We start from the raw sequence: 25,617 nt of genomic DNA on the forward strand, positions 1-25,617 counted from the left end.
ACTAATCTCTGTGTTCCAAAATGGTGGAATGTCAAGCCGGCGTTGCACAGCACGAATGCATGAACGAGAACAAGAAATTTTGAAGCAAGTACAAGGCTTCACGGAGAATGTCTGCGCTCCAACGTAGCCGCAAAGACGTGAATGGCAAGAACGCAAGCATCAATCACCCTACAACACATTTCAGTTGCGCATTATTTTTTTCCCTGCACGTAATATAGAGCTATCTCTGTGTCTTTATGGAGGTGCGTCTATTCGCGATTTCAAATGCTCGGAATCGTCACTCATCTGTCGTATTCCAAAAAAAGTCCTCCGGCATGAACTGCGCACTGCAAGCCTTCATCGCTTCTGTGACAGCTTTGCCAATCCGCAGCTTAATAATCAATTTCTTCTTCATTGACGCAGCCGGTGGGAATGAGTGAAGGCTCACCTCACCGCATAACTACCTCTCGGCACCCATTGCGGCACGCAGCAAATACGGTTACTTCTATGTTTGCTCATTCTGAGCATGTTAAGTGTCCTTCAGGATCCCACGGGAGCTTTGAACGCGTTAAAACATCAACCAAAAGTGAAGGAAAAGCGTACACAACACCAATACGCTACCTGAACGGGTGGCAGCCAGCGGCGAGTATAATCTTTCGATTGTTTCCGGCCGCCGCCGCGCGACGGCGCCACCGTACGTGAAAGTTGCGAATAGCTTCTACTGGCTGAAGCTAGTAAACCTTCTATTAAACGGCCCCTCACTAGGCCACACAGCAAACTATGGTTATACACTGGAAGTTGTTACGTGTCCTCTAGGGAGTGTTCTGCCACAAAAACTTTTCAAATTGGCTCTTTAATAGCCGAGATAGAAATATTTCAGTGCCGCCAACCCATGACTTAATGAATACATTGTTGCGCCAAAAAAAGGAAAAATAAAGACTTGGGAGGGGGAGTACGAAATGACAGATTGAGCTACAGATTGAGTACTCACCCTCCCAAGTCTTTATTTTTCCTTTTTTGGTGCAACAATGTATTCCTTAGATCACAACCAACTCGCCCAGCAACAACTTCTACTCAACCCATGACTTCAGGAGGCGAGCTCCACTGCCAAGCGAGACACTCTCTCCACTTGCCCCGTCTAGCCTCCGCAAGCGAAATTACTTCTCTGCATTTTCCCATACCGGACCTCGAGGATCGCGTGACACGGGCCCCGCCTTCATTTTTTTTCTCTTCGCTTTTATGCGGTGCGGCCCACTTCCGCTGGCGGCATCGCGCTCGCTGTTGTGACTGTCTCGTTTCGCACAGCGCACGATTTTGCGCGCTGCGCACGAGGACACCTGACTAGCGGTATAAGTGAGTGCTACACGAATACCGAGGCATACACAAGCGGATCATAGAGCATGATCCCGCGCTGGAACATGTTAGAAAATGACATAGTTTTGGTGTCTGCGCGCGAGACTGCACGACGTGGGAACAAGCGGACGAAAAGGAAGTACATCTCTCTTGCTGCGGTGCAAAGTAAAACAAAAACACGCAGACATTCGGTTTGTGTGTTTTATTATTTCTCTAACCTTTGTTTCGTCTGTTCAAGCAACATATTACGCAAATAATATATGTTGCCTTGAATAATTCTCGAAGTCACTCGTCACCACGAGCGACGTCACAGCACAAACACGCTTATGTAGGTGCACTAGCACATGTACGTCATTCTCCGGCTTGGAGCACGGCGGCCACGAGGAGAAGGGAGAATGGCGTTCGGCTTGAAATTTCAGACCTTCCCGCGGCGCGTAGCGATGTAATACTTTGCAGACACGATCGCTATCGCGCATTGTATGCTCTGCGCTTGTCAGATAAAAATGGCCAGACCTGGTGAGGGGCCCTTGGTCCCTCAAAAAGTTCGGACAGAATTTGTAAACACGCAGGGTACAGCTACAGTAAAACATATGCACCACAATTTGTGTGAAGCATCTCATATTAAGAGAGCTACGGACAATTACAAGTTACCTTCCTCCATAGCCGTGCATTTTCCCCTCAACTCGTTCGCCGAGTGATCGGGGCTAAGCTCCGCCTTCATGGCTCTGCGTCATATGATGGTACGTCGTGTCGTTTACTTCCGGTTGTCTTGCAGCCAGCAAGCAAAGCCTTTCCAACCTCTCTGCCAGCTTCCTGGCAGTCGATCACAAGCAAGAGCTATAGAAGCAGCGTGCGTTGTGAGCATTTTGTCGCCACACCGAGCGTGTCCGGTATTCCGGGAACCACAGGCGAGCTGCTGGGCAATCTCATCGGTCTGCACGGTCCAGCCACCTAGTGGCGCAGAGCTTAACCAGCCAAACAAAGAGCTAATATTGCTGTAACCAATTGTAAAACATTTTAAACATTTAGAAAAGCATGTTCACGATTATGCTCCTACCGAACATTTACACCAGCAGCAAAGTAGAATACACTTCGTCATTGCTATTCACGTTTGCGCCTCCGCTCATGCCATAAAACGTCCAGGCCGAGTGCGCTTGTGCTTGTGTTTACCCGAATACCGGACATGCGAAACACTATTGTGGTAGTAATCCTTCGGCGTGAAGTGACGGCCGCAAACGCGTAGATGCTGATACCGACCGGATACCGACAACCAGCGCTGCAGCCACTCCGCTCGCATGTTTGCCTTGCAGAGGGACACGATGTCCGCTATGTTTGCAGCCCACAACACAAGGGCGAACCATGGTGCTCGCGAAAGGACAGATCGAACCACGCAGCTCGTGTCAACACGACGCACATTGTAACACGAGCAAACGACACTTGCTGTGTGCCGGAAGTGTTAAAGCATAGTGATAAATGGTCCTTGTGCATTCTCATTTTTGTTATTTTCTTGTTCATAGAAACAAATTAACATTACAGCTATTACGAACAACGTTTCTTCCCCATAAAGTTGTAAAATTTATCGATGACGCCCTGGGCAGTCAATCGGATAGCTCATCTACTGGCGTCATATGGTCACCTCGCGCCACTTGGTCAGGGGCGAATGAAAACATCAAGTGAGTCGCGTGCTGCAATCGGTAGCGATGTACATTTTAAAAACCTTATAATAACTTACATGCTTTAAGCGGAGCACTTAGATGTGTCAATTAATGGTCAGAAGGAACGACTCAGTACGTTTGTACAAAATCGTCAAAATTGTTTCAGGGTACCTTTAATAATAATAATAAAAAAATACCAGTGCACTTCAAAGTAAAGCAACAATCAATCTGGCAATTTTCCTTCGTTTGTGTATAAGCTACCATGGTTGCCCTTATTCTGAAGGACAAGTTTGTACCTCACTTTGTTCCCTAATATAAAGCCATGCCGCATCCCCCCCCCTCCCCAAGAAAAACAAAAGAAAAAGAACGGAAGAAGGATCGCACACGTCTCAAACACTGCAGGAATTGGTGTAAACGAAACTTTTGCGTCCACTCTACCGAAGCGGCCGACCAAGCGCCTGATGACGTCATCATTCGCGCTCACCAACCGGCGTGCGTTACTACCTCTACTCATGAGGATGGTGGTGATGTTTAGTGGAATTCCCTTTTGAAACGAGGCGAAGACAAATAGTCACCTACCTTGCTTGATTTACTAAGGTTTACTACACCTATCACCATCTAGCCTTTTGTCTATCTAATGTCGATCTTAACTTTCATATTTAAAACTTCTATAACTATATTGTGCCGTTACCTACACTTGCAGTGACTAATCTCTTCCCTGCTTTTTTTCCACCAATACTCTAAACGTCTCTTACTTATCTCGACCGCTGACCAGTTAACCCTTACGTCTTCTTTGACTCCCAACGCTTCTGTAAGGCGAACACTTCCTATGGGTCACGATATGCTATGACGCTTCAGGACTTTTTTTTCGTAAGGCGAAAGCCTTAGGTCTCTATTTTTCATGGTTGCGTTGTGAAGTACAGAAAATCGGAGCGCTGATGCAACTGCGCGCCTAATGGTCATCGTCTTCTTCCACATCGATGCCGCTAATCACGCAAAAAAATAAAGATGGCACAGTTAATTGGGCCGCTCGTTCGTCGTCTTCCACATCGACGCCGCTAATCATGCCAAAAAAGGCACAGTTAATTAATATAGGGTTAATGAAGGCACTCGAACACACGACATTTGGTGGGAGTTTACCCCTTGACATTTGGTGGGAGTCGAACCCATGACCTTTAGTGGGAGAAAACTTACTTGACATTCTCATTCGAATGAGAATGTCAAGTAATTTAATGGATATCTGCTGAGCACGCAGGCTTCCGCCTTCACCCTCGTTGGCGTATGCTAGAGTGACTGTCACGTTTTTTTTACAGCACACACACGCTTCATCCGCTTCATCCCGTGGTGCATATTTGCTCCGGTATGTTTCTTGTATTCAAGCAGCCAGCTCGGGACTCAAATAGCAGGGCACTGCCCTATGCGTTATCATACAGATTTTCCTTCCTGATTTCTTTCTTTCCGTTCTTGTAAATCTCCATGGTCTTTCTCGTTTCCATCTTTTGCATCCAATTTACCCTTCTCTGTTTCTTTCACTTCCTTTTTTATGACTCCTGGTTGTCTATTTGCACTTTCAATTAGCCTGCGCTTGGTCGCCAACTTTCTTGACCCGTTCCTTCATACCGCGTCCACCTCTTTGCCCTCTCAGCGCTGCTTCTCTTCCCCTCCTCGCACGTAACTTCCGCACAGACCAACCATCGACCAGAGCATCAAAACATGCCTGACCCTACAAAGAAAGCTTTGCTTTAAAAGCAGCAAAGAAATAAAAGGAGAAAACAGCGTAGAAAAATGTAATCTTCCAGTCAAAATTGGTCTAGTGATTATTTTTTTAGCGTGTCCTAAAGACGTGCTACGTGATACCGAGCTCTGCACGCAATTAGGACGGATAGTTGGGCATGTTGGTTAAGCATGATTTGAAGTGAAGGCGCGACCACGACGGTGCACGAAGAAGGAACACACACTGTTAAGAACGGCCAGCTGAAGTGCAAGTTTTGCCGGCCAGTTGCGACAGCGGCGGCAACTTTTCTTGGAACGCCACCGTTACGCTCTAGCCTCGTCGCCGTTGTGACCGAATGCGATCGGCGGACCAACAATTGTTACTAAGCCCGCCACCGCCGCCCTGGTCTGCCGCGAGCGGGGGAGTGCTCGCGGGAACGTAGTTCGAGGCTCCTTCCCAGGCGCCGTTCAAGAGGCAAGACAATGGGCACCTGGCGGCGCGCTGCGGGGGTCAGCTCGGGGAATAAAAGGCGCCTTTCCTGACGTAAGCCCCGAGTTCTACGAAGCCCGTCTGCCGTCGGCTCCGGACCGTGAACCTTGCGCAAGGAAGTGTATGTGTGAGTGTGTGTGTGTAAGCCGTCCCGCTGAGAGGCGGCTTGTTTACGATGACTGGACGAACGTTTCCCTCACCTTGGGATCGAGGGAGGACCGAGTGTTTATAAACCGCTGTTGTGCGGCTGCTCAGTGTACTTGAAGGGGAAAAAAACGAGTCAAAAAACACAAAGGACAAGAGGAGAGGTTCACACCACAACACACCACACCAGTTGTTGTGGTGTGAACCTCTCCTCTTGTCCTTTGTGTTTTTTGACTGTTTTTTTCCTTCAAATATGTACCAACTGGCCCAGATTTCAACCCTTCTGCTCAGTGTACTTTCTCAAGCAGTCATGTTAGACTGATGCACTTTCTCTCGCAGTCATGCTAGGCTGATGAACTGCATGTAGATACTGTAAATAAACCCATATTCCTCGTTCTCGATGAGAAGCAGTCTTTCCCTGCAACAACGTCCTCAGTGTGGATAAGTTGGACGACGGCATGGGCCAGCTACCATCTAATTCATGCCCGACTCCAATCTTGACAACTGATTACGAGCGATGGGATCGAGCCCCCAATCCTAACAATACACACACACAGGGCGCCCTGTGTGTGTGTTCCTTCTTCGTCCACCGTCGTTGTCGCGCCTTCACTTAAGATTGTGCACGCGGTGCACGCGCACGTACGTACCAGCGGCGTGCACTGGGCGGCGTCCCTGGCGAGCGCGTCCACCTCGGCGTCGAGCGTGGGCGACGGGCTCTGGAGGCGCCAGCGCAACAGGCAACGCGCCAGCCGCGAGAAGCCCAGCGCCGCGGCCAGGTGCAGCAGGCTGAGGTCGGGCCGGGTCAGGGCGCGCACGGGCGACGAATCGCCGCCGCCGCGCGGCAGCCACGCGCCCCAGCGCAACTCCTGGCACAGCGACACGAGCCGCTCCTCAAACGGACGCTGCCGGTCCGCGAAGCCCTGCGCGCGCGAACGGGGAGAGTCAACCTTCCCTTCGGGCGGCCTGCGGTCCTCCAACTGTGGCCCCGAAACTTGGCGGAGCAATTAACACACTCACTGCGACTCGGATAAGCCGGTGGAGCAGCGATCGAAGAGAGACTGCACTGCTCGACTGAGGTCGCAAAAATAGTGCGCAGTTTCCACCAGTAACGTTGCGAGGCAGAGAAAGGTTTGAGCCTACGGTAGAGTAGGATGTATGCACACACACAAAAAAGAATAAATTTGGTCAAAGATATTAATTAAGCAGAGTCCTGCAATTGGGTTGACCTTTATTGCAGTACCATGTCCTTAATTGAATAACCATGTTGCGTCACCTTCGTCTCGTGTGACATGCCTCCGTGACTCAGTGCTGGTATTGCATCTAGTTTGTAGCTTAGCCAACTTTAAGCATGATTCAACGTGTCAGAGTTTTCGCGAGTGCATATTCAACCTAGCATATAACTGCTATTACCGGAATCATACACTAGCAAAAAAAAAAAAAAGGAAAGAAGTTAAAGAAAGAAGACTTGCCTGAGCCAAAACGCCAGGGAAGAGGGTGCCACCTTTGTTTCCCAAGGAGAGCCTGGCTTCGACCATTTCCAGCCGCTCCAGCAATGAGAATTTGAGAGTGCCCTCTGCAAGGTAAAGTAAAAAACACTTAACCATTTGCAACAAGCTTGTGTCTTCACAATGTTTCGAAAGAAAGCCTACACGACATTTCATTTTACCCATAAAGCTGCACTTGATCATGCCGTACTATTGTGCCTACAACTCGCATCCGCTCATAACAAGCGCCTCAATTACGACTCTCGAGAAAGACAAAAAAGAAAGAAAGAGAGAGATACAGGGAACGAGAATTAAGGTGTCCGAATGTATAAACCATGTGAAAATATTCGCAGAGAAATATGTGTAAATTCCATGAAAGAAAGCAGGCACAATTACCGGTACAATCAAGACAATTTGGTTACGTTAGTTCAGTCATAACTTATTTTATTTTTGCTATCTGTTGAATTATCGTGCAATCTGGCCTCAATACGGAGCGCATTTGTAAACGCAAATCTTGCCTTTAAATGTGGCTTCACGGCAATATGGACCTTATTGCCGTGAAGCCGCACGTGACAGTAAGGTTCGCACATTATATAATCGGATTTCAAGTTTTCGGTTACTTTGCCAATAATCGGCGTACTTTATTCGGTTTTTATTTTCACCAGAAAACTTCCTTTTTCTTGACAATACATTTTTTTTCAGGTGAGATATCAACGGCTTTTCTCCGTGGCCATATTTTACGTCAAGCTTACGAGTCTCTTTTTTCGCGATTATACGCTCGCAGCTGCGCGCCGATTGCCATCTTAGCCCTCTCGTAAGTTTGCAGTCACAGATCCGTTTCCGTTAAAACTGTATTACGGAAAAAAAAACGATGACGAACTTTAGTTCCTTTTTCGGTTTCAATCAATAGCGCCGATCCTTGGATGTAATCTGCATTCTCACTTCATACTTAAATTTGTCAAAATTTTGCCTTTCCGACTCAAGCCGCGGCGATCACATGTCGATGGGGGCGAAATGCGAAAACGCCTGCGGTGAAAATTATTTGGGAGTCACCCACTACGCGTTTCTCAAAATCAGATCGTGGTTCTGGCACGTAAAATCCCAGAATTTGTTTTTTCTTTCTTGGAATTTGGTGCACATTACGGAGAGAAAATACAGTAAATTCCAAGGAGACTGAAAGGCACGCTTTTCCACTATATACGTTCAAAAGTGTCCCTTGCTACGTGGACCGTGGCTCGAGGTATTCATAAATATTCAAGAACTGGAATTCGATATATAATAGTGTTGCAACTCGCCTGCACAGCAAGGTACGATCTCGGCAAAATGCGATTGCTGGTGATGCATACTAACTGCTTTATTGTGAATATCGAATGCCTGAGGGTGTATACTGAGACTTGGTACTTACCGTCTACACCAAACCAATCTTTGGCCTTTTGAGTGCTGACGAGAGGCTGCTCACGGTACTCAAAGATGACTGAATTGGATATGACAAAGCCTTCACAGGCTACCTGGAGTGTTACTAATCCGGCTTCATGAGCTGGAAAAACAAAACAATGCAATTAAAAGTTCGATAACGTGCACTTGAATTCTGCTCTGTCATGATTCCGATCATAACGAGGATCCATGTCAATGGACCAACAATGACAAGCTAGACAACAGTAAAAGATATACATCGCCTTATAGCACAGCTTAGATGATGATCCACAGGCAGAATTCACTACAAGAGCGGCACACTGAAGTAATTTTGATATTTTTATGACTTTGGTAAGTGTACATGCATAGCTTAAGATAAGTAACATAAATACAATGTACTTTCTCAAGAATGAGAAGCGAAAGCCGATTGATTGTAATATAACTGTAGATAAAATGGTCTATCAAGCATTTTTGAACGAGTCTGTAGGTAATCAGTGCGAAGGCAATGATAAACTTAAAAAGAAACTGCAATAAGCATGGCAACATGAAAACTACTGTGACAGGTTTGGTATTGCCGGAAAAATTTGCAAGAAAATTTGCGGATGCACATTGAATTGACAAAGTAATTTCCGTTGAAATGAAATTCAAGCTCGTTCATTTTTAGTGTTCTTCACTATACACCCACATGATGCAAAGCTACCACTTCGAATTGTAAAAGAACAAGACTACACAGAATGAACGGTGGTTTACTTCTATATATAATGACAATATCAAAACAACTCGAAATGCAGAGCAGATAGTAAGAGAGTTTCGATATAGCAAACAGTTACCTGGACAGAAGCATCGCAGCACGCCGCTTTGAACTAGCGTTGTTGGTACACTGACTCCATCAAAAAGAATCATATACGGTGAAGATGACGAGTACCACGGCCCTGTGATCAGGACCTTTACACCACCCTGTTATTAGAAGATAAAAGAAAGAAAAAATAATGGTAGCAAATTGTACTGTGAGCGTAGCATCGTATATGACTCGGTAGCAGTGTGCAATTGAAGTAGATTTGGGTAAAAGAAAAAGAGTACGGTGGTTGCAAGAGGTTCAGAAAGTAACTGTATCAACACCCACCGCCTTGATGAGACTTAAGCCATTCTGAAGATAATATCGACCTGCTCATCCTCAGCACATACATATGTTGTGCATCCTTCGCAAACACCCGAGCATCCTACAGATTATGTACTGGTAAGCAGCATCCTTTATGACACAGTTAATTTCATTCCAAACTGCTTTCTGTTTCTGCCACGTCTGCTTAGAGTTTGATTAGCACAGAGTAGTGCTTGCTAAGACGTTTATACTTTTATGAAGGGTTGTGTCATATGCAACGCGACTTTATGCACCTACAAAACCTACTTTGATGCATTCCAATATCACAAATGTGATGGCAAGATCATCTTGCAAGTCTTGTGCTTGCATGAACATTTCCTTCATGTAGACTTACAATCCACAGTTAAACAAGTCATGCGGGTTATAACCTGAGTATAATTTGAAGCAGTGCGAAGAAGGCGAGGTCAGGGACCAAAAACGAACACATCAGTTCTTGCTACTACAGTCATGCTATTTTTGTGCTCCACCTCAACAGGTTTTTTTAATGTGACTGAGCAACCACGAAAGGCCTGACCACTCAAACAAAAAAGTTTCTTAAAATTCATACTTCTTCAGTACTTTTGAAAGTCGCATTCAGTGCTTAACTCTGGCTCAATTACAGGGGTGGGCAACTACATGGTTTACATGATTGAGATAACATGAACCACCTGAGCAACTTTTTTTAATGTTGTTCTATGCGTCATCTTGAAAGAGAGATGGCGCATAGGGAGGTGAGGCATCTCTCTCCAGAGAGACTGTAGTATGCGACAGCTATTACTTTCTGTGGCCGAATAGCATCACTAAGTTCCATCAAAGAGCGTGACCACTCACTTCTGTGTAGGACCAGTCAGGCGAATAGTCAGTGATGTTGGCAGTGCCTTCGCGGTAGGTCATGCCTGAGTGCGACGACTGTGTGCTGGGCGTCTTGTTTGCGAGCGAGAGGGTCCCGGTCCCGCCACTGGCCAATACGGAAGAGGAAGACGATAAAGTGCTTCCGGTACCACCAGACGACGAAGTGGTCGTTGTGGTTGCTGCCAAGTCAGAGTTAAAGTCGTCCCAGTTCGGCAGGTCAGTCAGCATGTCGAAGGTATCCAGGTTGAACACCTGCGTTGGAAGACGTTAGGCGTGTGTAAGAGTGCGACAATTTTGGACTGACTCACTAATACTAAGAAATGGAAGGTGTTATAAATTCGTGATTCACAAAGCTACTTATGGTGTTAATACTTGTGTTTATGCGTAAATTACTGTATGCATGAAAATTAGAGACAAGACTCTCGTACTAGCTTATAACGACGGAGTGTAAGCAGATAACCAAATGAAAAATATCTCAGGTCAAAACACTTCCATCAATAATCAGTCGCTGGTACAGTCCACTAAAGCGCTTATGCAACACTGCAGATGATCGCTGCCTTGCAAGCGTGTTTTTTCACAATGGTATGGTAAATGCGGGAAAGCCCACTATATAAGATTATTTGCATTGGCGGTTTGATGATGAAAAGAGAGAGAGAGAGGGGGGAGAAAGAGAGGGAAAGTAATGCAGGGCACATAGAAACACTTGAATTTCTGAAAGAGGCCCAAAGAATCCTCGTAACCGGATGATAACATCAACAAAGGTAAGAAATGTTCTCAGAAAGACATGTAACGAGGAGAAGCCGAACAATGCAGGCTTCAATGACGATTATAACAATCTGAGGTTTACAAGAGGCGCCAAGAGGTTTACAAGAGGCGTAGGGGAGGTCCTGGGTTTATTTTCTGCCGCCTAAGGCTTTTCAACGTACGCTAAAATCTTAGCACAGCTTACTTTTTCTTTCCGCTAACACCGAAATGGGACTACCGAGGCCTCGCATAGAATCCAACATGACTACAAGCCAAAATGCTTTCTCTCTCTTCATTTCCACGCGCCGCAGTGAAGCACACCTGACGTATGTAATCAAGAAGCTTTCAGCGCACGATAACGGCAGCGGGACCCTCTTTCCATGACGCCCATTCACATTGCGTGGCCCCGCAACGGTGCGCGCGCAGTGCCTTCAGGACGCACCTCTTCGTCGGGGGTGGAGATGTCGTTGTCGATGAAGTCCATAGGATTCAGGTCGACTGTGTCCGAGTCGGTGGGCCCGTTCTCACTCTTCACGAGCACCCCACCGCCCGACGACGAGTCCGACGAGGGCCTCCTGTTGTGCGATGAGGCGGCCAGGTTGGCGGTCAACGTCTTCTGGATGCCGTCGTGGCTCAGGTCGAGGGAGTCGTCGAACAACCCGCGGCCCTCGGTGGCCGACGCCGCGGGCTCTTTCGAGTCCTCGCCCATGAGGCTGCTGCTGCACAGCTCCGGGTCCCTGTCGCCGCCGAACTCCATTTCTTCACCGCCGCAGAGAACGCGGCACGTGGGCTGCTGCTCTTCCACCTTCACTTCGGTTCGCGTCGTGGTGATCGCAGCCGTCGCTTCGGAGCTGCTGCTGCTCGAAGAAGAGACCGAACATGGGGTTGTCGACGAGGCCGCCGCCGATGCGCTGGACGCCGCTCCGCCGGTGGACGAGGGCGCCTCCGCGATGGGCGGCGGATCCTTGCAGACGGCGCTGCCGCTGCTGACCGTCGTGCCTTCCGTCGAGGAGGACGCCGCGGCGGCGGCTGCGGCCGCAGCGGCAGCCGCCGCAGTGCCTCCGGCGCCGCACAGGAGCGTCACGGGCGTCACGGAGGCGGACGCCAGGCCCGTGGCCGCGGCCGCACTGTTTAGAATGAGCAAGCCGCCGCCTCCCTGCAGCTGCGACAGGTTGAGGATGAACGAGGTGGTGGTGGCGGCTGCGGTGGGCGCTCCGGCGGCGCCGGCCTCCCGCACGGGCGCCGCAAGGATGACGCTGCCGCCGCTCGCGGCGCCGCCGGATGCAGCGGCTGCCGCGGCGGCGGCGCGGCCCTCCTTGTGGCCCAACGTCACCAGGGGGCCGCCGGCGGCCGTCACCACCGACGAAGACGAATGTGGCGGCTGCGGCACGGGCGTGGGCGTCGACGACGTGGCCGCGGCGCAGCGCGTCTTGGGAGAGATGATGCGGTGCAGGCTGTGGCCGCACTTCTTGGACGCACTGCCGGCGCCGCCGCCGCCGTCGGCGGTTGCCGTCGTGCCGGCGGCGACGGCGGCTACCGGCGAGGGCGTCGACGACGAGGCGGCCGAGAAGGCCTGCGGCGCGGAAGAGGGCGCCGGCGGCGGCGTGGGCGTGGAGGCGGGCGACAGCGACGTCTTGGTCGTCGAGTCGCAGGGGCATTCGTGCGTGCGTGCGCCGCTTCCGCCGCCGCCGGCGCTTCCGCCGCTGCCAGCGCTGCCTTTGGCCCGCTGCTTCTCCATGAGCTGCTGCACGATGGCCTCCACCGTCTCGGCCGTCTGCGCAGCGAACACGGCACGCGGGTGCCGGAGGATTAGAGTGTGCGTCGCCAAAGCGCACGATGTGCCGAAGTAGGCAAATAACGTGCAACAAAGAGCGAAGAGAGATTATTACACAGCAGGCGCATTGTCGAGGTATTTACTGCCGTCGTAACTGCCTGGTTCGTATAAAAACAGACAGAAATGTGAAGTGCCCAACGTGGCTATTATACTAAGAACAAACGAGAACAAAAACGTTTCGGCGACTTGCTCCTGTGGCACTTCCAACAACCACCCAGAGAGAAGGAACGGCTGCGAAGGCATACGTCAGTGCGACAGAAGCATTACAGTGAGACACGTGCATACGTTAATAGCGCTGCTATTGATTCGTCTTCCTTTGAATATCTCAGTTGGCTCAATCAAGAAAGGCAAACGTGGACGTTGAAGTAAGAGCCATAAACCGTAATAAATTTCTCGCACACATTTTAGGAGGCGCATAAAAGAAAAGAAAGAAAAACGTCAGCCATAGACATCGCCACGTGGACTGTCAATTAGATGTTTAGCCATACGGCCTACACGTTCATAAAGGAGCTACACATGACTCAGTATTGGTGACAGCGCGCACTGCGAATGCTCTACTCACCGACACTTCTAGCTCATTGTTGAGGTCCGGCTCGTTCTCGCTGTAAACTGCGGGACAGAGAAGGAAACAGAGAGAAGGAAAACCTTTATTCAGGCTGAAATGTATGCGTAAAAAGCGAACATCGCCAACAGGTAGGACGCGACTACGAATCTGCAATGTAAACAGTAAACGCAGTAAAGCCTGCATCATTCTCACATAAGCGGAAATGAGACATTCAAACGCCCTCGTTACGCGACCGTACTACCAAACAGATTAATGGCGGGCAATAGAAGGAGAATGTTCAAAAATGCATTCTATTTTTTTTTTCATAAGAAAACAAACACGAATCCCTAAAGGAAAGATCACGTTAACAATCTTGCAAATGCTCAACGACAGCAGATACCAAAATTACATGAGTAAGCTATATCTGTTCGAGCGTCTAAAATCAGACGACATTGATATTGCAGGTGGCTCTACATCATACTGGCTATCGTGTGAACTCAACGTCTGAGAAAGTCATGTAAACGAAGTAAGAACGCCACGTAAGTCGCGAAGCGATCGTACAGCGGTCTGTACAGTTGTTCTGGAGACAGGATTGGAAAGTGGGAGGAAAAAGGCACTCACACATGGGCTTGAGTTGCGAGACGAGCTCGTCTTTGGTCCACTCCTTCTTATCCGCGCAGTAGCTCAGCGTGGGCGCGATCACCATCTTGTTGTCGTCGCTGTACGGCACGTTCAAGTAGTGTACCAGCACGATGTCTGGGTTCTGCGCGGATGCACGCACGGCCTCGGTCACAAAAAATTGACAGCGGTGCGAGGGGTTTTCCCCCCGATCTACCCCCTCAACACTTTTCTTCCCGCCGAAGACTTAGTCACTTTCAGTGGTTCTACGCATATATGATCTATATCTGCAATAAATCAGATTGTAGCTTAGCTAATTGACGTATTGTATGATGGCAAAGAAGCACACGTGATCAGTAAAACAGATCTTACACACTGTCAGAAAGCCATCGTTCAGAGTGAAAAATTTTTCATTGAAGGTTAAGCAGAAGGTTACAGCAGAACCAAACAATAAGTGACGACGATAAGCGGGTGATGCAGGCGTCTCGTCTTCCTCATCGGAAACGACTTACCACCAGTGACATTTGGGGTAAAGTGGCGATAACGTGACGCGCGGCTGATACGCTGTCTTGGCGCTCTTCGGTCATAACTGGCCCCTGCGCCATTAAAATACACGCGGCGTCAGCCGCTGAAGCACGGCTTTGCAGTACGACACGTTGCCGTACATCTCGCATCGCGTAGGTCGGTCGTGAGAGAGAAGCGTTGAGACTGAGGAAGAGAAAGCGGCCGAATCTTCAGCTTATGATCACTGTTCGATCGTTATGCTGGTCCATAAAACAGGAACTCCGGGATAACCAGCGGCGTCCGTGTCAGTTCCGTCATATTTGACACCGAAACCGTGGGAACGAACGAAACACGGTACATGTACTGGGAACTTGAGAGAACGCGGGAACAAATGCAAAAGTCGGTGCTTCGGTTACCGCGACCACCGGTTTCGGCACTAGATATTATGAATTGGGACTGATGTCGTGTATGCCGCGACTTATCTCTTTTATTTTTTTAGCGGAAGGACCTAATCAAAGATGATAATCATCGGGAGCTGTGGCCGCATCCTCTTCAAGTAACACATGCGATGATTTGTGTACAAGAGTAAACAAAAAAAGGCGACGTCTTTTCACAATGGCTCAAAAACGATGATCTGCGATGCAGTGCGTACACTTTGCTCGAAAAAAAAAAAGAAGAAAGAAAATAGAAATACACATTAGAGCAGTTTGCCGACTAATATACTAAAGTTCGTAAACAAAGCAAGAAAGATAGTAAAAAGACGAAATGAAAGCGGAGATTCGTTTGCAAATAAAATAAAAAAATAAAAATAATGCAAGAGGAGAAAAAGAAAGAAAACTGCCCAGACATGTAGTTACGATTAGCAAGAATATGTCTACGTTTGGAGCAAGGAATATGAGCCCGTGTACCCGCCAACTTTTTACGCCGATTCTGTAACAGTGTACTTGTAATGATACCAACCTTAGGATAAGCAGAAAGTGTTTTCGCATACCTGTACGCACAGAAGATGCTGCTATTTCAACCCAGAACGCCAGCAATAACAGAAAGACGTTAATACAAAACAAAAAGATAATTAACGTCCATCGATTACGCACCGAGAAAAGAAAAAAAAAAGACAACACAAAAGCGAACACACTTAGCTAGCTTACACCATTAGCAAACTTGTGGGCATTAAGACAAGCGATCTGCTCCGGCTCGGCTAATGAACAATGCTGCAGGATCAGCGAATGCCAGTTGGCGGAATTAGCAGCGTTTTCGTTTCGCGCGTTCAGAATGCAATTACACACGGCCTCTGCATTTAGGCGGTGTACTCTAGCGCAGTGTTTTGCGCACGCCAAGGGCGCGTTTCGCGCTTCACGTAGACAATAACGAGACGTCTCGTTCCTAGCTAAAAATAAATAAATAAACGTAATAACAAACAAAAATAATAAAGAAAAAGCGAGAACTAAGCCAGACTTTCTTACTGAACAGAAACGAAGGCTGGTGATTCTTTCTTTCTTTCTTCCTTTCTTTCTTTCTTTCTTTCTTTCTTTCTTTCTTTCTTTCTTTCTTTCTTTCTTTCGTGTTCGTTTATGCAGATCTCGTCGGCACAATACGCCGTTTCAATGGCGATGAAGCAGCGCGCATAAATAAACGAGCATCGTTGGATATACGCAGTACGGTGTCCGCTCTAATGCGGGCGCTCCGAGACGGAACCTTACGCTGCGCAAAGCAAGGCAGCGGGGATTGAAAAAAAAAAGAAGCGCAGCGAAACGCTTCAGTTATATCAGACTCCCTCCGTACAATCCGAACGATACACGCCTAATGAGAGACCCGGATGATAGCGCGGTACGTGCGGGCCGCTCGGAAAAAAAAAATCAGCACAATGCGCAAAGCCCGCACATTTTACACGAAACAACGACCGAAAGACGAAACGACGAACCAGCCGCGTTTCGGCAAGCGCGCCAAAAGCAAGAGCACTGCGGAGAAGGCGACGTTGCGGGGGAAGCGAAGCAGGGAAGACAGAAGAGGCCGGGCGCTCGGAACCGTGGCTTCCAAACGAGCGCCCGTCGCGCGTTGTTCGACGAAGAATATTCATCAAGCCGGACGGGCAGCGCCGCGCCGCACGCGAAGGCCATTCCCGTTTCATCCATCTTCGTTAGCATCTCTCCCATGTCCGACATCAGCGGATCAAGTTCGCCACGCCGCGTGCGACTCTTCGAGCGCTGGCGGCGGCGGCTGCGGCGGCGGGCGCTCGTTTACCGCGTGCCGCAGGGCGCAGGCAGACTACCCGCGACCTGGTCGTTAGCTGCCCGAACTGAACCTATGTGCTGGAGCATAGCGCGGCATCCATACGCGGCACGGCCGGAAGAAAAAAAAAACACAAACAGAAGTTTAATGCACGGCATGGCGGTGAGGAGTAACTACTCCGCAAGCCAGCTCCCGAGCCATCAGCTCGACGAACGGCCACCCCCCTGACGCCACGCCCCCGCTTTGACGAAGGAAAATCGCTACGGGCGCGTAGGGAAAACGAAGACAAATAGAGCGGCGACGCAACCTTATTTCGTTTTGTTTGTTTGTTTGTGTGTGTGTGTGTGTGTGTGTGTGTGCGTGTGCGTGCGTGCGTGCGTGCGTGTATCTAGGGGTTCCGAATATGGACGAGGCGCGCACCCTGAAGCAAGAGGGATGCTGAAAGATATAAGGGAACAAACGCGCTGTTGCCACCGAGCCCGATGTTTGATCGTGCCGGCGAACTTTGACCAACGTATACGAGGGCTCGTTCGCGGAAAAGAATTCTCGCAGCGCGCGGTGTGAACGCGAAGGGTCACTTCGTCGGGAGGAACGCCAGGTGGCTTGCTCTGTCGGCAGGTGACCGTTAGTGAGGCGTGACTGCTTTCGGTATACGTACTACATCGGATGTCGCAGTAATAAAGTAATAAGAGAGGAAAAGTTCCATAATCAACGGCCAAATAGAGGCAATTGGCGGAGCGAGACACGAAAGCTAAAGTGGCGCTAACAATACAGATAAACTAGATGATAACACAATGATTAGGAAGACAACAGATAAATTATAAATAAACCAGTCCAAGTTAACACTGCCCCTTCTCACCCACACCCCCTCGAAAGAAAGAAAGAGGAAATAATAAGGTTGAGAGAGGCACAGATGACGAGATACCTGCGGAAAATAACACAGCACGGCGGTCTCAAGAGTTGCAGCGCCATACATTCAAAATTAGGACGATTTATTTCAAAGCTGTGAATATTTATGCGAATCAACCCATTTTTATGCAGTCTTATCTACAGAAGGAGGAGGAGTACGAAATAAAGAGAGAAGGCAGGCATCTTAACCAGAAATGCGTCTGGTTGGCTACCCTACTCTGGGGGGACGGGAAAGAGAGAATAGAAAGATAAGGTAGAGAGAAGAAGGTAAGGGGGAGGAAAGCCGCGGTGAGCTCGCGCATGCACGCGGAGGCCCTGCGCGAGCCGACGAACACACACCTGAAGGAGCCAGTAGCAGCGGCGGTGAAAGGTTGGCAGAATCGCAGAGTGAACATAGCACCCGTAGATGCACTGAAAATAAACGCAAAAGAAGCACGTTTTAGTGGCTGAACGCGTGTGACACCACGAGTAGGCACATCACTTGTGTACAGAAATATCTCAACGTAGAGGTGAAATCGGCCTCTTCCTTTCCCAATCTCATCTCCAAAGTACAGCAGCTTCAGCGATTTGGTAACGGTGCATGTTGATGGCTTCCACAGCGCACACATACTCAGGAAAGAAACGACAGGAACTCCATCAAAATGCACTGTTGCCAACTCTCCCAAGCTTCACCCACGCACGCTACACTTCTCGCACACCGTAACCTTGTGGTGTCTCTTCTCGGTGCTCTTTCACTCTGCCTGTCGTATTTTTCCATTAGTACGTGCGCACTGAGCACGCTGCCGAAATTCTCACCTCCCACGCTACTCTGACGCTTCCCCTTCCGTCTCCTGTTCACATTCTTTCTTCTTGGACTCGTGACTTTACAAGCCACTGCGCGACCATCAGCTATCGTTGCCGTCATGCATGCCATGCACGGAAACCAGTATCTATCTTGACATGTAACAGCGCTGTCGCTTGTGAGCGAAATTCCTCCTGAGGGTGACGTGCACTCGCATCCCGCACGGCGGTGCGAGCTTGTAAAAGGTAAGTAGTCTATCATGCGCGCAAAACTAGCTCTCACTTTTTTTCTCGCGCAGTCAGAATGAAAAACGACGACGACGAAAAAGTTGGTACAAATAATAAAAAAAGTCTATATATGGACGCTCGTCTCACTTTGCCATAGCGGCAACAGATCACAGAGGCCATGCTGGTTCGGCAGCCTCGGTGGCTGGGACCACTTCTTCTAAAGCGGAGCAGGTTGCTGTTGCTTTGGGTCTTTTGGACGACAACAGAATGCAAATATACACAGACTCTAGATCGGCGGTCAGGGCGTTCGCCTCGGGCTCCACCGCGAAACAGGCCCACAGTATTCTCAGAAACAGTGCAATCGCTCCACAAACGATTACTTGGTTTCCGGCCCACTTGGGCCTAAATCTGGACTTGCTCACTAATCTCAATGACACTGCCCACTAACTAACTCTCCGCGCGGGAGGAGGAGCCTTGCCACAGTCCAATGTCCAAGAGTTCCGAGACACTCTATTCACCTTTAACGAATTCATAAAACATTTCTATCTGGAGACAAGAATCTTTCCTCCACCACATAAAAAGCCCACAAGATCTGAAGCTATAACGCTTAGGATGCTTCAGACTAGCTCTTATCTCAGTCTGGCCTTCATGCATTGTTTATTCCCGGGCGTTTTTAGCTCACAGTGTCCCAGCTGCGGGGGGACATGCAATTTAGATCACCTGCTCTGGCGGTGTCCCTCGTTAGGAGAGGATAAGGACATCACTGAACAGAAGTGGAACTCGGCCATCAAAAACTTGGAATACCGTCGTCAGCTTTGGGCTCTCCAGAGAGCCTGCGATGCGGCGGTTAGGTTAGGCCTAACTGTCCCCACGTGGGAGCGGCCCGCGGTGTCGCCCTAAGGGGCGGCGCTTCTCAGGATCCTTTTAATAAAGTTCTTCGCATCCGTATCTATTTTTGACGATATAGTGAATAAAAGACGACACTTGTAAGTTGTGAAGCATCATCGAGTCTTGTTGGACTCCTGGCGAGCCTATGAATAAATGACCTTCCGAATAACATGTGAGTAATAATTAATTAATTGAAAATGTTGGCGAAAGGCGCAATACCTCGCCGGCTTCAACACAATGTTAAATTGTTAAATGAATGGAGGATAATGATAAGTGAAGTAAAACGTTTCAGCTTTTTAGCAATTCGCAGCCTAACGTGAGAGAGTCACTTGCAATTAAAGACCGCACAAAAATAATACATATAACAATCTACAAAATGAAACATCATACTTCTCACAGTCAGATGTATAGACTGTAGAAAAAAAAGTCTTATACTGTTCACAGGCATCTCATAGACGCAAGCACGAGTTCTTTGAAGGTACGCTAAAAAACCGCCCCAGAATAAACTAGTAAAGTGTTTTTCTCAAAAGTCTGCTTTAATTCACGATATGGGAATAAATAGTTGATTATTAGTGAAGAAAACAAACGTCAACTATCCTGTTCTTCGATTTCGCACTGAAACCTAAGCACCAGTATACACGGCCAGTGCGGCGTCATAGGTTTCAAAGTATTTTGTTGTACTTAATTAGGCCGTTTTGGCGCAAGAAATGCCGTGGGGTCAAATTCACGAACCTTTTCGTTCGTAAGTGCTTTAAGCCTTTGGACAATTAACCACCTTCGCTAATAATATGTCCAACATCAGGACTGGCTCGTATTCGCTATTACGAACAATTCTGGTGTAAGGGCTTTCTGTTATTATAAGCGCGTTCTGGAAACTTACCATAAGCTGCGTCCTCGGAATTTTTTAGATTGCAGTGTAGCTCTTTTATTTTTTTCAACTGTCAAAGAATTAGCTATAGAGCCGAGTAGATGCTATCAAAATTGATATTAACTTAATTTGATGCGGGAACAGCAGGGCGGTGCCGGCCGCTTGCCTTTCGTTATTGCACATTTTCTGGCATAACCGCGTCTTCTCACACGGCATGACGCCTTGTCATTGAACGAGCGCAATTTACTAATACGGCTTGGCTTAATATTCCTCCGGGGTCGAATTCACGAAGCCTTTCGTCCGTAAGCGCTCTTTCCTATTGGCTGTCCACTTCTACTATAACGATATCCCCAGCATCGGGATTGGCCTGAATTTGCTGTTACGAACAATTGTATCGCAAGAGGTTTCGGTGAAATGCGGGCTCTGTTCCTTTAAGGACATTATTTTCTTCCGTAGCTCGACGAAAATTATCCGCAATGGCCGTCGGTGTGCAGACACTTAAATGCCCGCTAAGCCAAGCAGCATGTTTATCGGTCCACGAAACTAACAATTCCGTGAAAATATCGTATCGTGAAGTAACCCGGAAGTGCCTCACGACTACTGTGGCCTCATATGACGACACTTGTTCTTTAGTAAAGCTAAGGGAACTAGCTTGCTACCTGCAGCCTCTACACACTCGAAACTAGCGCTTGTCTCGTTCGAGCTATAGACATCCTTTTCCGGTGTTTACTTTTCCCCTCAGAAACACACTGCTAGCGAAGTGTACTATATTTTCGAAGCTGTTGACGTTTTCTTTCATTATTTTTTTCGTCATCTTCAAGACATTGTGTCCACCTCTAATGCAATTTTCCCATGCTCCTACTTCTGCTTTTAGGTTCGCTCTTCAGCGATAGTGCTGAAAGCAGAAGGAAGTGCTACGATTTTCCGTCGTCAAGATACTTACAGCTAATGCATCGAGGCTTCCGACTAGTGTACATTCGACGTAGTACCGTAATGCACCCACACTGACGCTCTTCGCGCCGCCTGTTTTTCAGGTGTTTCAGCACACAAAATTTTGTAAACAGCTCAGTACAATATCGCGTATAGAGCAGCGCACTACCGTGTACACGCCCCAGGGAATTACAGTTCGCCCGCGCCGGGCGAATTAAAGTACTCGCTCTTGGGATCTTTTTTGCTTTTCGTCTGGCGCACTGCGAATTTCAAACTCTAAGCACTTGAGATCTATGAGAAGTAGCACAATTGTCCGTCTCTCTCGTTCGCGTTGTAGTTAGCGCTCCTATCTGTGAGTTCGGCGCAGCTGGACGACTGGGAGCCATTTTGTTCCTTCGCGCATGCTTCCTTCGCGTGTAAACGCTTCTTCTTGTCCAGTCTAATGTAATAACTCTTCCATCGTAAATTAAGACTTGTTCAAGTAAACAGTGTTCTTACTCGTTGAGAAAATATGTACGTGGTTGACATATATATGTATTTTCTGTACTGGACCACATAGGCTAAAAGTACAACTATTTTGTACGCATTCATGTATTGTTTGAATAAAACCAATTTTTTGATTGATTGATTGATTGATTGATTGATTGATTGATTGATTGATTGATTCATTCATTCATTCATTCATTCATTCATTCATTCATTCATTCATTCATTCATTCATTCATTCATTCCTTCATTCATTGATATCCGCCTATAGAGTCGCATTCGAGTGCATTTCTATTGCGATATCATTACACAAAACAAAAGTGGACCGTCGGTGTTGCATCCAGGTTCGTAGCGCGCTTCGACCTCGGTGGCCCAGTGTAATATAAGTGGTGGGTAGGCAGACCGTAATTCCAATACACGCATCATATCTGTGATGGCAAGGGTCCCTAATGCCATAGGTGATTCAAGCGGCGTGGTGAAAGCGACGGAGCAGGAAAAGGGGGGAGCAGGGGTAGGGTATGACGCAAAGACGCACGTGACAGGAGCAACGACTGCGTTGCGGGCGTGCTGGGCTGCCCAATGGCCTCCTCAACAGATACGGGTAGCATCGATAGGTTTGGTTCGCAAATGTATGTGCACGGGTGCGTGGTTACATAGCAATTTGTTTGATCAGTCTGCAGTGACGTCTACAGTGATAGCTCCTTGACATGTCGGCACGTCATATTTGCCTTCCTATTGGTTTTCTTAGTTCAGCCAGTAACATACGGGCCAGAAAAGATTGGTTACTATTTCTGTAGGCTGGAGAGCCTTTAGTATTAAAGCTCGGCGACGACCCTGATGCGGCTCCGTTACAATATCTGTTGAGATTAGAAGCAACGAACGAAAATCAGTTGGTGAGCTTTTGTCTTTCGTTTGGCCATTGGTGACGTTAGCGAATCGCAAACACTAACATACCGTAGCAGTAGATTATGCCTTCGTGACAGACACATGACAGTGAAGCAGGAAAATAAATCATACGGAAGTCGACACACAATCATCGAGCGATAGGATCTCATAACGTTATCGCATTGCAGTCATTTCAGTGAAGCATCAAGACATGTAACTGCTTAAAAATTTTACTTCAGAAGTTCCCTTGGCCTTGCTATAGCAATAAATCTCTCTCAGAAAGTGGAACAAAACTTACTTCACCAATATACACATATTAATTGGGAAGGTCTATTTAATTAAACGAAGGTTACCTAACCCCCTTTCAAGTAGGCGAAACAGCCTGTCTGTCTTTGCCACGGCGCAGATATGCAAAAATTTTCCAATCGCACGCTCCATGTGGGTTTTTCTGTTTATCCCCCCCCCCCCTCTCTCTCTCTCTGCCGTTGTCTCGAATTCCCCGTACTAATATCTTCACAGTTCTTATATGCATGACGGGTCCCATGCTGTTTGCCTGCTAATGCCGAATCACTTTTAACCTGCCTCTCTCGTGCACTCCCTGTCAAAATTTGTAACAGAACTGACGTCACCATTGGTGCACATTTGAATCGTCGTTCTCTTCTACAGCGATTTTACTGGCACAATGGGATAAACGCGAGGTGTCCTAAAGCTGCTCATCAAACGCGTATCGCTCACTTACTCTGGCTCTGAGATCGAATAGTTGTACGCTTTCGTTTGCTTCTTTCTCTTTTTTTCGTCGGAGATGCCTAAGCTTTAAGCAGAAGCCCCTAATTCTTCACGTGTTCGTGCATAATAATAATAATAATAATAATAATAATAATAATAATAATAATAATAATAATAATAATAATAATAATAATAATAATAATAATAATAATAATAATAATAATACTTTATTGATGACTCGAGAATCATACAATGGAAGAATCGGGCCTGCCAAAGCCGCAGTGGGCTTGAACGGCAGTGCCTGGCAGACAGCGACAGAGCCATCAGTAACCCGTTATTAGTTTGTAGACAACAGTGAGAAAAAAACACACACACATGACAGGCTTCCGATCACGCATTAATGTGTCTAAGAGCCTTTCTGAGACCATATTTCGTTTTCACATCTTGTATGCTTTGGGGAAGTAAATTAAACATTGCTGAGGCATGCCTTTCTGAGACCATATTTCGTTTTCACATCTTGTATGCTTTGGGGAAGTAAATTAAACATTGCTGGGGCATAATAGTTACGGAGATTTCGACCATATCTCGTCTTACAGCGGGGTGTAACATAAAGATTCTTTGGTCTCAGGCAACGAACAGGCACATAAGAAATTTTATACTGGCTTATCCAAAAATGCTTTAAGATGACAGTTTCTAGTAGCAAAGAATTGAAATCAGGTAAAGACAAAGTTTTGAACACATCAGGTTTGTGATGAACACATCAGAACACATCAGCCACGCCGCCGAAGAAAGTAGCGTCGCGGACACCGAAGACAGTGCATGCAACTTAACAGGCGATGGAGTACGTCTACTTTGCTTTTGCCTATAATCGCGAATTGATTTGATCGATTGGTCGATTGAGCGATTGACGGGGTATATGTAACCGAGCAACACAGGGGCTAAAAAGTCAGTGGCAAGTTAGCGGTAAATGCGAAAGAAGTGCATTAGCATTGCGTCGCACCTCGTTGAGGTCTCGGATCCACAATTTACACACATATATATATATATATATATATACACACACACACACACACACGCACACACACACACACAAGCACACGCTCTTTTCAGATCTCCCATCCCCTTTAGTTGTACCACGTGACCCGCTTTTCACACTTCCCACAGATACACTATTCTAAACTTTGACACTGATAATGCTAACGCATTAAATAACGCCATAGCTGTGGGCTCGAGAATATGTATGACCGCCCAGAGCTCCTTAACTAGAACTTAGCAGCTTCGAAGCGTCAGTTTCTAAAAATTAAATTCTGTTTTAGAGCGCAGTTCCTAAGCGCCCATTCCTATGGCGAGCGCCGGCGTCCCTCGTAACCGAGCGAACGAGCACAGCGAAGGATTAAAGAGCGAACGCGGAGGGCAGCGCGAAATGAAAGACGGCGATAGCGAAGAGAGCGCGAGAAGGAAAGCAGAGGGGGAGGGTATGGCGACAGCGTGAGAAGAAAAGCGTAGTGCCGCGCAAGGCGGGCTCTGCGGCCACGATGGCATGAGATGGAGTCGGAGTAGCGCGCACTGTCTGTTCATCTATGACGCCATCGATACCATATATGGAAACAAAGCACTGCATGAGCGAAGGTATGTCCGCGGAAACTGCTGTAAATCGTGCCCACGCGTCACCCACGCGCTGCCTCTCGCGATCTTCCGATTAGCGAAGCAGTCGCGCCACACTTCACTGCGTCTGCAACGTGCCGCACAAGACAGACTGTCCGCGCCAGCCAATATATGGATAAATGAAAACACGCACAGAGCTGCGCTCAAATTTCGCATCAGGGAGTATCGTAATCGTCGGTGAATTTATTTTTCTGTGTGTGCCAAAACCACGATCTGGTTATGAGGCAGGCCGCAAGTGGGAGACTCCGGATTAATTTCAACCACCTGAGCTTCTTTAACGTGCACTGAATGCGCTAACTACCACCCCCCCCAAATGCGACCGCCGCGGCCGGCAATCGACTCCGCGACCTCGTGATCAGAAGCAGAACGCGTACTGAACCACCGCGGCAGGTCACGACTGGCGACTCGAGTGAACGCATGCTATTCGAGGAGGGAAGGGAGGAGAGAGGCGTACGAATGCACCGGAAAGTGGACTAAGATATAGAATAGGCAGTTCTTTTTTTCGCCAGAAAGGGTTCCCAGCGGTGCCTTCGTTCTAAATGTGCATGCACTGCCTTC

At 47.9% G+C, this 25,617-nt stretch overlaps 1 protein-coding gene across 6 annotated transcripts in view; it reads right to left on the reverse strand.

Annotated features, from left to right (window-relative positions):
* The window catches only part of Camta (Calmodulin-binding transcription activator), a 564,954-nt gene that overhangs the window by 22,930 nt on the left and 516,407 nt on the right, over nt 1-25,617 (reverse strand). For all 6 annotated transcript variants that reach the window (XM_050167587.3, XM_050167581.3, XM_055064739.2 and 3 more), the window contains 9 exons: nt 17,943-18,014; nt 13,965-14,106; nt 13,362-13,408; nt 11,408-12,739; nt 10,201-10,473; nt 9,062-9,188; nt 8,224-8,355; nt 6,804-6,907; nt 5,982-6,254 (listed from right to left, as the gene is read on the reverse strand). In XM_050167587.3, the coding sequence (XP_050023544.2) occupies nt 5,982-6,254; nt 6,804-6,907; nt 8,224-8,355; nt 9,062-9,188; nt 10,201-10,473; nt 11,408-12,739; nt 13,362-13,408; nt 13,965-14,106; nt 17,943-18,014 (2,502 nt within the window). The remainder of the gene's footprint in view (nt 1-5,981; nt 6,255-6,803; nt 6,908-8,223; nt 8,356-9,061; nt 9,189-10,200; nt 10,474-11,407; nt 12,740-13,361; nt 13,409-13,964; nt 14,107-17,942; nt 18,015-25,617) is intronic.

Source organism: Dermacentor andersoni, chromosome 3, assembly GCF_023375885.2.
Source record: "Dermacentor andersoni chromosome 3, qqDerAnde1_hic_scaffold, whole genome shotgun sequence".
NCBI classification, from domain to species: domain Eukaryota; kingdom Metazoa; phylum Arthropoda; class Arachnida; order Ixodida; family Ixodidae; genus Dermacentor; species Dermacentor andersoni.